This window comes from Ammodytes marinus (genome assembly GCF_949987685.1).
Source record: "Ammodytes marinus genome assembly, chromosome: 9".
NCBI lineage: Eukaryota > Metazoa > Chordata > Actinopteri > Uranoscopiformes > Ammodytidae > Ammodytes > Ammodytes marinus.
In genome coordinates, this window is record NC_137213.1 from 17,741,310 (window position 1) to 17,754,759 (window position 13,450).

Here is a 13,450-nt window from a genome sequence, read left to right on the forward strand (position 1 = left end):
GGTTGACATGCTCAGCATCAATCCATAACAAGCTTCCAACTTGGTCCTGTGTGACTCGTGTCCGTGCAGGCTTTGTGATTTATGTGCTTTCTCGTTCGACTTTGTGCAAATGCTTCAGTCGATTTGGGGAAAGAGACAGAGAAGATTTCTAAACCGAATCTGTCTTCTTCACCACTTTTCCTTTTTACGCACCAGAGCAGCATGAACTTCTTGGAGTGGTGACTTTACTGTAAGTTGGACCGGTGTTTATTTCATTTATAATTAATTAGCCAGTGTTTGACATGGCAAAACCTTTAGATCACATCAAACGACCCATGAATGCCTTCATGGTGTGGTCCAGAGGCCAGAGGAGGAAAATGGCCCAAGAGAACCCAAAGATGCACAACTCAGAGATCAGCAAGAGACTCGGCGCGGAGTGGAAGCTTCTCGCCGACTCCGAGAAACGTCCGTACATCGACGAGGCCAAGCGGCTGCGGGCTCAGCACATGAAGGAGCACCCGGACTACAAGTACAGACCCCGGCGCAAGCCCAAGGGTCTCCTTAAGAGGGATCGTTTTGTTTTCCCGCTGCCGTCTTTACTCGGGGACGCGGCGGAGCACTTGAAGGGATTTGCCATGGACCCGTTTCTCGTCCCCGGGGATAAAGCCAGAGCTCTCCTCGCTCCCGTCTCCTCCTCCTCGTCTGCATCCTTCTCGCTGCTGGAGCCGGTAGCGCACTTCAGCACCGGAGCTGTCCAGCGGATGGCGGAGATACCGCACCATCTGGCCGGCGGCGCTCTGCCCTTCAGCGCGCACACGTTTGGATACCACACTGGAGGGATGGGGGGTCTGGCTTGCCCCGGACAGCACACGCACACCCACAGCCCGGGATACGTGGTGCCGTGCAACTGTAGCGCGTGGTCTGCTGCCAGTTTACAGCCTCAGGTAGCCTACATTCTCTTCCCTGGAGGGATGAGCAAGAGCGGCATTATTGACTCGTACACTTCACCCAGTTCCAGCGTGTGAGAGACCGGATAAAAACTTTTTGACGCACGGTCATAAAGGTTTGCGCACAGGACATCCACAAATTATATCAAAAGTAAAAGAAAACTGGGCTAAACAATAGACTTACCTGTTTCATCCTACAAATATCACAGACATCACAAACATCATAATAGAACGCTGTGAAGATTCCAAACGCACTGCAAGTCATCATAGGCCTACTATCATTTTATGTAAATGCTGAGGAAAGATTTGAGCATAATGTGGAAATTCTATTTAGACTCTAACTTTAAAACTGTGTAAAGCAGAGGATGCCAACAAGAGCCACTTTTTGTTTTTCAGGCCCAAGCAAGACTTTGAGTGTTTTGTACTTTGGATTTGCTCATGCTTATATTTATCTGTTTGTCCCCCGCAGTTTATCCTCAGTAAGCAGGCCTGATTTTTTTGATTTTCAAGTGGAAATAATAAATGTTTTCGTAAAGCGGCGTCTAATGATTTGAGCTTTTTCTTTAATTTAGGTCTATGCTTTTCAGAATACATTTCCAAGCAATATCTTAATATTTTTATGAGTATCTATATCAGTTTTAGATAAGTCAGTTGCTGTTCAGTGATTTTATGATATTATATGGTTCAACATCACAAGACTTTTTCTTGCTTTCTAAATGTTTTTTGTTAGATGCCATAAAATGATGTGTTAATAACTAGGGGAAGTTTGCTGTCAAAGCACAGTTTTTTTGGTTCCTGACTACCTAAGCGCTCTTATTGACATAAGCTGACTTTTAATATGATAAGGCGCACAACATAGACTTCCACTAAAGACATACAGATATTCATATAACATAATAAAAAACAGAAGTCCATTGAACTGACAAACAGCTAAATTAAATGTTCTAGTCCTGTCGTGTTTGGTTACTACTGTATGTTGTTTTGTTATGTGTATTTGCTGTGTGTGTTTGCAAGAGTGAGCCAGGCTTATGATAAGAGAAGAATAGAAATTTCTCTCCTACCCAATTGTTGACAAAGTGATAAGGTGAACAGTTGAATCATGGGAATCGTATGAGGTAGCCCTACTGTTGTTTCATAGTTAGTAAGAGCGAATGAGTCCTTACATTGAAACCACTGAGTTTCAGTCTTAATGTAAGACCATATCAAACTTACAACAGGAAAGACTTGAACGCTGATGCTACATAGTTCCCTTTAAAGTTTATTGGATATTGCTAGGTAGAAATGCAACAAATGTTTTTGGCTGGACATGAATCAAGGCTGTTGTTATTACATAGACAGCATTTTTAACCAGTGGCCCAGGAGAGAAGAAAGATATTATCAACGAAGTGCTAGGTTTAATTCCTCTTGCTAGGCAAAACACTAAATGCAATCAATTAAAAGGCCTGGGGATGGGGGCGCCTGTAGCTCAGCTGGTAAGGCGTCCCCCTCGATTCCCACCCGCGGTCGTTCTCTGCATGTCACTCCCCTCTCTGCCCCATTTCACCTCTGTCTCTCTGCACTGTCAATAAAGCATAAAAATTAAAAAAAAAAAATATCTAAAAAGGCCTGGGGATGCAGTGCTGTATAGCTCAGCTTGACCCCTGGCCTCCCCATGGAAGTGAATAAGGTTTTACATCAGTGGTTTGGCTTGTCAGAACTCATTTAACAGTAGGACGTTGATATTAACTTTTACATTCTGTCAAGGATCTAAATTTCATCTTATTTTCTACTAGTCAAAATTACTGCATAATATACTCTCTACTGCTGACGGTTTACCGGTAACCTCAGCGTAGCCAGTGATTCAGTTTCCCGTGTTTACATTTAAACTGTTAGTCCTTATTTAGGTGCCAAGTGCGCCTATCACCTCTGTGTCCACACCTCTTGGCACAAGATAGCCCAACCCTTGCTGCTGTGTCACCCACTGAGTGAAACCCAACCGCCTCCGCCCAACGCTACCATCACTACAAAGTGCCACTTTGCCCGCTCATCACACACCTGCTAACCTTTGGGACATTAATTCTCACATACTACGTATACTAGAAGTATAAGGCTCTTTATCTAGACTGGCCACTAACCATCCTGCACACATACTTTGTGCCTCCAAGGTACTATTTCTAACTTCTGACTGAGAAAACAACAATGGCGCCTTCAGTTCTACAGAATGGCGGCTTCTTCCTGGGCTTGTTGGGTGCAGCAGCCCTCATCGCAGCCACTGCCATGAACAAGTGGAGTGTCAAAGACAGGCAGGGGGAAATCGTGACGTCTGTGTACACCTACAAGGGTCTGTGGCAGGACTGTGAGACCACCTCGTCAGGACTCACTGAGTGTCGCCCACTCTATGGCCTCCTGGGCTTCTCAGGTACGACAGGAGTCTCTTCCATTTCATTTACAGAGCTTCTCCAGGGGCTGAAAACTGGGTTGTAGTCCATTGCTGTTCTTATAATTAAACATGATGCCAAAATGTCCAGAATTAATCACCATTTCTGTCATGGCCGCCACCTCAAGACTTTTTCTTTTGAGGAAGCTATCTCCCATTTGTACCATTTAAAAGAGATATATCCTTTGATGTTGAGCTTTCTCTGATAACAGCGGACCGGGTTTAGAAGGAAGTTCTCCCAAAACTGGTCAAGATCTAACAGAGCCTGGCCTGACAGTTATTTTCAAATGATAAGGCAGGGGGATTTATGGGAGTGTAACACGAGTTTCACTCAGTTGCATGGGGTCCATGATGAAATGTGTTAGCGTCGAAGAAGGTCAACGGTTTTTTCTCTCTGCATCTCTCTCACTTTAAATATTATTAAAATATAATGTAAAACAAAAAAGGATGATGAATTCAGCAGCCAGTGTATGTTGTTTTTTAAAAACTGTCAGAATGATTTTAATTCTAGAAATAGGGAACAAACTGAAGTACCATGATGAGTTCCTGGGATTGAAATAAGTGAATATAGTTCCAATGAAGTAGAAGAATAGGAAGACACACATACATATAATGTTTAACATGTCAATATTTCTGTAGTTTTTTATTTTATACATATATATATTTTGTTAAGTTAAATGAGGAATCCAAAGGGTTATTTAAAGAGATTTAAATACTTTGATTTGGTGAAAAAAATATATATATCTGAGAGGAGTTTTCCTCAATGTTGAAATGGTGGATTATTTCACTAAAGAAAGCCATAAACAGAAAGCTTCTTTTTGGTCAAACTACTGTATTTAGTGTATATTATACATACTGTATTATATTTTAATCTAATCATAATTGTTTTCTTTTATTTCTTTCGTCCTCACACAAGTCTCAGGGTGTCGAGCCCACTCCTATCAGTATTTGCATAAGCACCAGTGCATTGTGGTCACTTGGCCTAATGGACAGCCAGGCCGAGGCTTGGTCAACACAGTTATCAGAAACAGAGCAAATAGCAAGCAAAGGGCAGGTTCCGCCAGCACACCCACTGTAAGAGGACACAGGCCGCGTAATAGGATTAAACACCTCTGTTCATATCCTTTTCTCTGCAAGGTTAAGAGGATTTAAGTGCTGCAATATGAGGTCAGAGGGCAAAATGTCAGACGCATGATATATGTCACTTGGGATTTATGCTATTTTGCTAACTCAAGTCATGTTTTTTCTTCCGTCTACTAGGTACATTCCAGGCTGTGCGAGCTCTGATGATCGTGGGTGTGGTGCTGGGTGTCCTCGGGGCAGTGACCTCAGTTTTCTCCCTGACCTGCCTCACAATGACCAGCATGGAAGACTCCAGCAAGGCCAAGATGAGCCTCACCGCTGGCATCATGTTCATCATCGCCGGTACAGTTATAAAAAACACAAATGAAATCTGGCACAGATATCACCAATGAAAGCGTTTATCCATCAACTCATCTTTGTTTTACAGAAAGCTTCTTATGGTATATAAACAGTTGTAAAACTTTCTCTATGACATAGATGGATAAATCACTCTCTCCTGATGCTTCTCTCAGGTGTGTGTGGCATCGCAGGAGCTTCTATCTACGCCAGTCAGATTGTGGCCACTTTTAGGATGTCCACCATCAACAACTACGAAGGAAACATGATGCAGGGAGGGATGGGCGGAGGAATGGGAGGAGGAATGGGAGGAATACCCACGTAGGATATACCGTTTTTCGTTCTCCATAATGCATTATGTCATGCTGGACATACATCACTTCTCGTTTGGCTGAATTGTATCTTCTGTTTTCACAGATACACCTTTGGCCCTGCACTGTTTGTAGCCTGGATCGGAGGGGGTGTCCTGCTTATTGGTGGCATCCTGAAGTCACTGGCTTTCAGGGGAATGATGAAAGATGGAACACCACAGTGAGTCCCCTTATAGATTTACAGTGGTAGCGAATGAAATGAAAGAAAATGTTAAAATCTTGAATAACTGAAGATCCACATTTCCACAAACTGATCTACTATCGTCTAAGGATATGTTTTTGTGTGCTTTCTTTAATTGTGTCCATCTAATTAATATAATATAAGACTTTTTCCTGTACTTTGACAGAAGGCACACCCTCACAATAGAATCACCTTTACCCCATGTGTTGCCTCTTGCTTTTCAGTTACCCAGGGGTTGCTTACAAACCTCAGGCCCACACCAAAACCGACTCGGATCATCACCATTCAGCGGGGGGCAAGAATTATGTGTAACTTCAACCACACTGACATTGTGTGTTTGCCAAGACATGTGCTTTTAGCTTTTTAACATGCAGCATGATTTGTGTGGTGTTCTTTTGTTATTTCAGTTGCTTCATATACACATTCAATACAATTTCTTTACCATCTGAAAAATGTGAGTCAGTTATTATGTCTCACATCCTCAACAACCGTGTAACAAGAAAGGAAAAGTGTAAAAATATTGAATTCATAAGCACAAAATCAGTGGTTATTAGATATTTATAAAATATTTAGATGCTGTAAGTAATTAACTTTTTTTTTATATCCAATTTTGTTAAATCACTTTGTTTTTATGGTAATAAAACATGCATGATTTGTGAAATATGTGTGGCGAGTGGTTCTTTGAATAACCTTAAGAAGAATGTACATAGGCTTACCTGATTATTGGCATGTGGCACTCATGTTTCACTTTATTAATACAGGCCTTATACTGTCTATGAAAAGCATATATAAATGGAGATGTATTCATACATCAGTGCCCTTGGTTTCAGTGTAGCTATGTATCTGAAGCCAACATGCAGTAATCCTTTGCTATATGTATACTGCCAGCAGCACTTTTCCTTGGAAAGAAACTGTCAACATGTCAAGGGAAATCAGAGGTTAGGGTGCGTGCTTCCCTTTGTTTACCCAAACTGGTAGCCGTATGAAAAGGCAACAGGAGAAGCTAAAGATTGTTAATCAGGCCATGGTCTCTCTTAAGGTTTTACAGATGACACACATTCATTTAGTAATCTAGCCATCACATTTCATGATGCAGCGGTCTATGCAAATGGTAATTGGAGAGTGTTTGGTTTTAGTTCCCCTTTCCTTTAATATAATACCTTAAAGCTCCCATATTATACACTTTTCGGTTCTATTATACACCATATTATATGGTCTTAGTGGTCCCTAATACGTTTTTCTTTAATTGTTTGCTGAAAAAAACTTTCAGATAATTCATTGTACTATGCTGATGTTCAGCTAATCTCACAATGGCCTATTTTTTAAAAAAGAGTTGCAGGTCCCCTCGTAAATATACAATCTTTGAGCTCCCCCCGCCCCCTGTCCGGAAGCGAAGCCAGATACGCCTCGCCCTCTGTCTGTCAGGGCCGTGGACCAATAAGAAATAGGGGTGTGGGCTGCACAGTGGAAGCTTCTGGCTTTACGGTTTGTGAGGTCAGAAAAGGGGATAATTCTGACTGGAGTGTTTTTGGGGGGAGGGGTGGGGGTTTCAGAAAAGGGGAGAGAGAGAAAAGGAGAGATTGTTATTTTTTTTAATATTTTGGCAGTCTCTAGGCACACCGTGGACGCATGGATATGTTGGAACACATTTAAAAAGTGCATTTAGCATAATATGGGACCTTTAAAGGCCATACAGGGGGAAATCTACTGTTGGTATGTAAATCCAGGGTTGGGCATGCATACCTAAGAATTTTTTAGTAAAGTAATTGGTTAGAGAATTATGTCACAAAAGCATAATACTCAAATATATTGTTTTGAGAGTTCTAGAGAATTATTTACGAATTTATTTTTGGCAAAAAAAGTTCTGTGATTTAGTTTGAACAACCTGCTTACATGTTTTGAACCCAGTTGCTGCATACATATTTCAGCCCTAAGCTGCAATGTTGCTCCACACCACTAGGTGTCAGCAAACATCTTTCGTTTGGAAATCAGCCCAAACTGACAAAGTACAGAGCAAACCAGTCATCTGTACTATATACAGTATATATTTTTTTAAATGATTGTATAATCATACACTTCTATTTTCCTTTAGGAAAAAAAGAGCAAGTGATAAGAAAAAACCCATCAGAGACTTTGTTTATTGTTGCATATTTAAACAGTCAACTCACTCGCTCAAAAGCAAGCACCCAAAACAAACCCAGTTTCTTTTCAAAGCAGAAGATGCCAAAAATACACAAATATACATCAGACATCACATCCCAAAACTGGTTTACTGTGAGGTCTTCACAAACGTGTGCTTCGGCAAAGACATCTATATTTGGAGAGCAACTAGGATTCATTCTCAATACTGATCCCATCAGTCACAATGTCGAGGGTTGTTAAAAAAAAACAGGTTATACAAGAATATCAGACGGACTGAAGGGACGGAAACTCCCACAGTTAGATGACAAATTGGGCCAGAATTTTTTTCAAACCTAGTAGACCCGCTTTCAGCCACAATTAATCTGTTATGTTGACCATTACATTGTGTTGCCCATCAGGTCACTGTCCTTTCCTACACTCACATAAGTTATTCTGTCAAATCTAGAGGAGAAATTCATGATTTTCGGATACAAAAACAGTCATATAGAGAAGTGACTTAACAACCATCTATCAAGGCCGAGGTGTGTACAAATTGGTAAATAACTAATAAGTCAATTCACCCATATTATTAAAAGATAAATCTAATTTGACCCTAGTCGTTTCTGGCCATGCAGATAGTTTTGATTTATTTAAATACGTTTTAAAAGCTCTCTATAGATTTTTTAAATGGTGTTTTCTTTGTGGGGATCAAAACTTTGAAAAATTACTGCAAAACAACTGCATGTTGTCTTTTAATATGTGCTAAATAAATCAAAATCAATCAAATCATGGCTAGATACAACTGGAGGGATTGTAATTTGGCTGAAACGACCCTTTAACTAAAGACTAAAAACAATAATAACAGAAAAAGTTTGGATTCTCGTGTCTAGATCCGTTCTAGTTTCTCACTCAGGAACTCTTCCACGCTATCTGTGTTCCACTTGAGGATGCTGAGTTCTTCAGCCATGTTCCCGTTATCGTCCAAAAGCTTTAGCACAGGATCTGAGCCTCTGACGTACTGCGGTGAGGGAGAGGGCGTGGAAGAGAGAAAAAGAGTGGGTGTGAAGAAGGCAGGTTTGACCTCAATACAAAAAATATTCAGAGTAATGTTTGTCAATAATCTGATCGACATAATCTTTTTTGATCTCTTTCCATATGAAGCTCAATGTGTGTTATTAATAGATCATATCAGTCACCCTTACCTTGATCTGCAGACCCTTGAACATCTTCGGCTTGTCGCTCCTGACAAAAGCTGAGGAGATAAACAACAGTGAAACAAAAATGTTGGTTAATTAATCAGCCAATTATCCTCCCTGTTTTGGTACTAAGGGCGGAAGTTAGCGACAGCTGTGAAACCTCCTGAGAATGCAGCGTTAACAGTGGCGGAGACAGTTGAGAACACAGGATTGCTACAGCTGCGGTAAACAAACAACAGCATATGTCTGTTGTTTGAACAGACGTCTACCCCCATACTAAAGGGAGCTGCGCTCACTCCATGGTCGTAACCCGACACTGAATTAACTGAACAGAGATGGGAGGTCTACTCCAGAGACAGAGCTTAAAAAAACTTCAAAACCTTGTTTGAAAAAAATAATCGACACCCTGCTCTGACATTTTAGACCACCCACTGCAAAAAAGGATTTCAAACAGAATTAATTTCACACACATCCCCATTGATTAAGAAAGAGATTCACACAAAGCACTACTACCACCTTTTAAAACATGATACAAAATATCAGTAAAGCAATATAATCATGTCAATAGAGAACTCACCTTGGACTTGAGGGAACCTCCCCAATTTTCATCCACACACTTCAAGGATGGCCCCAGGATAGAGCTGTGTTCAGATAAAAAAACTAATTATTAGTAAGTCAATGAGGACATCAATGCCCGCACACAGAGAGACAGTATGGGCTGTGGCCCTGCTGGTGGTAGCTCGTCTGGCCCCCGGGGAGTAATTTGATTCAGCCAGCCTGATTCATAAACGTGTCCAGGCGACTCCTTCAGGGTCATTAAACTGTGAGCCTGTGCATATGGAGCAAAGCTGATGGATTGCGGTTTGTGCAGGCCTCACTTGTAATCAAACCCCCAGCACCAATATACAATAGGTTAGAAGAAATTGAAGTGTCACTGCAGTATTTCAGGTCCATGTTGGGCTGGCCGTTTCAGGGAGGACAGTATAATGGCCTGGTTGGCTGGTTCAAAACAGCAAATTAAATTACATATGCAAAGCTAAGATGCTCTCCTCTTCCCCGGTCTTTCTGTAAACAATCCTACACTGCATAAATGACATGTTCCTGCTTTTCATTCCACTACACAGATCAGAGAAGAGTCACGATTCTGTTAAGAAAAGGAAACAGATCTGCCGCTTTTACTGGACTCACTGCAGCATTTTTAACACTTGGAAATGCTTCTAATTAGCTAAATCACTCTCTATATCACTGATTTCCAAAACAAAAGCGAGTTTGATGACTGCCAACAAGCCACACACTAAAGCTTTAATAGAAAAAAAATCCTGTTCCTTGTGTCCTTTGAAGTTTAATATTAAAGATGAAAGAAGAACAACGTTCAACAACATTGTGTATGAGTAAAGATAAAAAAAACAAGGCTGGCGTTATTATATCATTTCCAACACGAAAACACCTAATCAAACAACGCATTAGTCTGTCACGCAATATTTTCTGACTTGCCAACAGTGTATGGCCATCGGCCCAAAGCCCACTGGTTCCTACTGAAGACATAAATCTTTGTAAACAAGTCACAAATACAGAGTCCCTTTTTCATACAAAGCTCAATAATTTCCTAACAAGGCGGGGAACTGCAGCTTTTAGCAAACAATGCTCAAACAAGAGGAAATAGTGCATTGGATAGGGACTTTTGTCAGCCGTGGAGCTGCTACGCCAATTGGTATTTACAGCCGCAGAATGCCTTTGGAGGATTTAATCAAAATAAACTGCAGTGCCCACGTTCATCATTATGAAGGAACATGTCAGCCAGTGCAACAGTGGGGCTCGTTAATGGGTTTTAATAGTTTCTGAATAACAGTGAAGCTCTATGGCACAAGATTATTCCGACTTGTGGCTATCACAGGCAATACTAATACACAGGAAATAAGTAGCATAAGTTCATTGTTTAAGTCTTTTCATGGGATCTGTTGGCAGTAAGAAAAATAAAGAATACCGTCAAAGTATGAAGGCTTCTCATGTTTTTGTCACCATGCACTGGCCTTGGAGACCCCCAGAAAGATCGTTTCCCTGCTCTAGAGAAACATACTGTGTATAGAAGGACCCAGGGGAGCTGAGCTGCTGCTGCTGCTATGAGCGGGGTGTTCTGCAGAGTAACACACATTTGAGAATGAGTAACCGAAATGCCCTCCATGCTCAGTGAATCATACTAATCGACTAGCCTGTGCAATAAGCCATTTCTCAGAGGGTTTAATGACACGGCACTGATGTCAATTGCGGGACTGAAAGAATTCTTAAGGCAGATAATTGATCCTGTCTGAGGAGAAAATGTGCTTAGCGACACTGTCGTTTCTGCCGGTACCCTCAGGGTGCAGCTGGAGACAGCCGATTGCTCTTATAAGTGACATTTTTGCTCAAATCGTAAGGAGGAAGAGGAGTGATCTTTCTTCTAAAGTGTCTGTCTGAAACAGAGTTATCATCAAGGTGTAATGGAGGTGAGCACTACCCTTTTCCAAGGTGCTGTTGCTAGGATACTACACATGCACTGGGTACTCTGCTTAATCAAAGAAAAAGAATAACATTGTTTTTCCACCTCCATTTGAGTCCGTGCTTTTCTGTCAGGGCTCAGCGGGGGGTCCTTTTTGAATTTGCCGTTATCACTGGAGTAATGAGCCCACAGTAACGCTTCCTCGCTGGTTGCAGTGAGGAAGCTACTGCACTGGTACCCTATGGGAGGGTCAAGCTGGGGTTAAGGAGCCTCGACTCTGGACTTCAGAGAGAAAGATCCAGACAGACAGCTAGTGACAGAGTTTGTGTGTGGCAGCTCAGATCGGATGCACAGCTGCAAACTGTGTCAACAGACCCAGAGACAAAATGTGCTTGTTTTTAGTAAAAGCTCAAATACTGGCGACATCAATGAATCTGACACATTCTGACATAGAAGTCATCTGAGTCTACTGAAGAGCATGCCTTCTGTGAAGCTCGATTGAGGACTAGAGAAAGCAAAAGACGACCTCATGATTATGTTAACGATGAGAAGATGAGTAACAGAAACACTAACAGCGCCGCATTTTTATGCTTTATTGACGGTGTAGAGACAGAGTTGAAATGGGGCAGAGAGGGGAGTGACATGCAGAGAACGACCGCGGGCTGGAATCGAACCCGGGTCCGCTGCTGGCCGAGGCGTCCCCCCTACCAACTGAGCTATGGGCGCCCCCTGAATCTCCTTTAAAAATGTATTTTAACAATGCCCCGCTGTGACCAAAACCTAGTAGACACTAGGCAGTTACTTCCTGTTTGCCAGTTCCCCAAGTTCTCTTGTTCCCTTTACCTTGCGCGCTTCCATCTGGGCCTCCTGCTGGCAGCATTGTCGGCAGTCGGGTTGGAGTGTGGTGAGACTGAACTCCCCGAGCAGGTCACAGGAGCTGCACAGCAGGTTGCTGGAGAAGCCTAGCTCCCTGCACGCCTCAGACGACAGGTCGGCACCGTACGCCGACAGCTGGAGACAGGAAGGAGGAGATGAGAGAGATACAGAAGGGGAGAGAAATTAAAGGCCAAGTTTGTATAACGTGCTCACCTTTCATATTCAGAAGTGCACAGATAAAGAAAAAAACTCATGGTACTTATGGAGAAAATAATGCATTGGAGACAGGATAATTGTGTGTAAAAAGTGCAACAAGATCCTGAAATGAACATTGATTAGAGCTGTGTGGTGTGGTTGTATTGTAGCGCTGTGAATAACTCTGAACTACAATGACAAATGTAGTGTTTTGTAGAACAAAAACAAATAACTCTAGTGATCTAAAGGAAAGTAGTGCCAACATTATAATTTCAGCTCCGAACATGTTTCGATTAAACATTTAAATGTTACCTTTCATGTTTTACTGGAGTTCACAGTGGGTATTTAAATTACAGTATTAATTTATTCCTCAAGATTACACTAATTTAAATTCTGCTGATTGACATTGATAATTAAATTCTCGAGAAGGCCAACTGAACTTTGGTTGTCCAGTAGTATTGTGGGTAAACAGGAGAGCTAATTAACAAGGTGCGTCAGCTGGGGTGCGTTTATCGTCTTTGCTGCTAAAGAGATGTTGTAAAAATCCCCTGGTGTTATATTGAATAACAGAATCTCAGTGGCTTTATGCAGGTACTTTGTTTAGTCAGCTGTTTTGTCAGCTGTTCCTTGACCTTGACACGTTCGATTATCTTTTATCTTACACTTGAAATTATGTTTTGACTGGTTTAATTTGAACGAATTTTCCTGAGCGGGGAACAGATTTCCACAGGGACGTGTACATTGAAGAACCCCGGAAGTGTTCGTTTACCTTCGCCTTTCCTTTTTAAAACACACGTTGTGATGTAACAACCGGTTTATCACTAGAATAATTCAGCCAATTACGAAATAATACTGAAGAGGCTTTACTTTCCCTTCGAAGGTTTTGAGGATAAGCCACGTCATTTTGAAGCTGCGGGCACAGCAGGATGCGGCTCATTAAACCGACGAGACGTTACACCGCTGACAACTTCAACAACCAGTAACGCTAAAGGGAAAAAAGTGGTCTTGAGAGCGACAAAAATGTTTTGTTTTCATTGTAGAATAAACTCACCGTTTGTAAAAGCGACAGGAGCCACAGGAGATACACCTCTCCCGACATTTTGGGGCCTGCTTTGTTAGCGAAAAACGCACAGAGGACCACTTTATTTACGGAAGGGCTGCCGCCTCACGCCTGACCGTTAACCTTCGTTTTTTTTAAAACATATCCGGAATCGGCACATGCGCACAAAACACAATATACATGGGTTGTATGCGTATTTCTACAAATATGTGA

General features: G+C 41.8%; 3 protein-coding genes across 3 annotated transcripts; 2 read left to right on the forward strand and 1 right to left on the reverse strand.

Moving 5' to 3' along the window:
- Positions 1 to 281: 281 nt before the first annotated feature.
- LOC307255638 (transcription factor Sox-14) lies at positions 282 to 1,004 on the forward strand (the record flags this gene model as incomplete). Its single annotated transcript, XM_080034364.1, has 1 exon — positions 282 to 1,004. The coding sequence occupies one exon, from the start codon at positions 282 to 284 to the stop codon at positions 1,002 to 1,004; it is 723 nt and encodes a 240-aa protein (XP_079890490.1).
- Positions 1,005 to 3,104: 2,100 nt separating this feature from the next.
- cldn18 (claudin 18) lies at positions 3,105 to 5,625 on the forward strand (the record flags this gene model as incomplete). Its single annotated transcript, XM_080034366.1, has 5 exons — positions 3,105 to 3,324; positions 4,603 to 4,767; positions 4,938 to 5,082; positions 5,179 to 5,292; positions 5,538 to 5,625. The coding sequence occupies 5 exons, from the start codon at positions 3,105 to 3,107 to the stop codon at positions 5,623 to 5,625; spliced, it is 732 nt and encodes a 243-aa protein (XP_079890492.1).
- Positions 5,626 to 7,423: 1,798 nt separating this feature from the next.
- selenof (selenoprotein F) lies at positions 7,424 to 13,319 on the reverse strand. The gene is made up of 5 exons (XM_080034367.1): positions 13,229 to 13,319; positions 11,950 to 12,117; positions 9,208 to 9,271; positions 8,637 to 8,686; positions 7,424 to 8,452 (listed from the first exon to the last, which is right to left on the reverse strand). The coding sequence occupies exons 1-5, from the start codon at positions 13,274 to 13,276 to the stop codon at positions 8,321 to 8,323; spliced, it is 462 nt and encodes a 153-aa protein (XP_079890493.1). The 5' UTR covers positions 13,277 to 13,319; the 3' UTR covers positions 7,424 to 8,320.
- Positions 13,320 to 13,450: the final 131 nt, after the last annotated feature.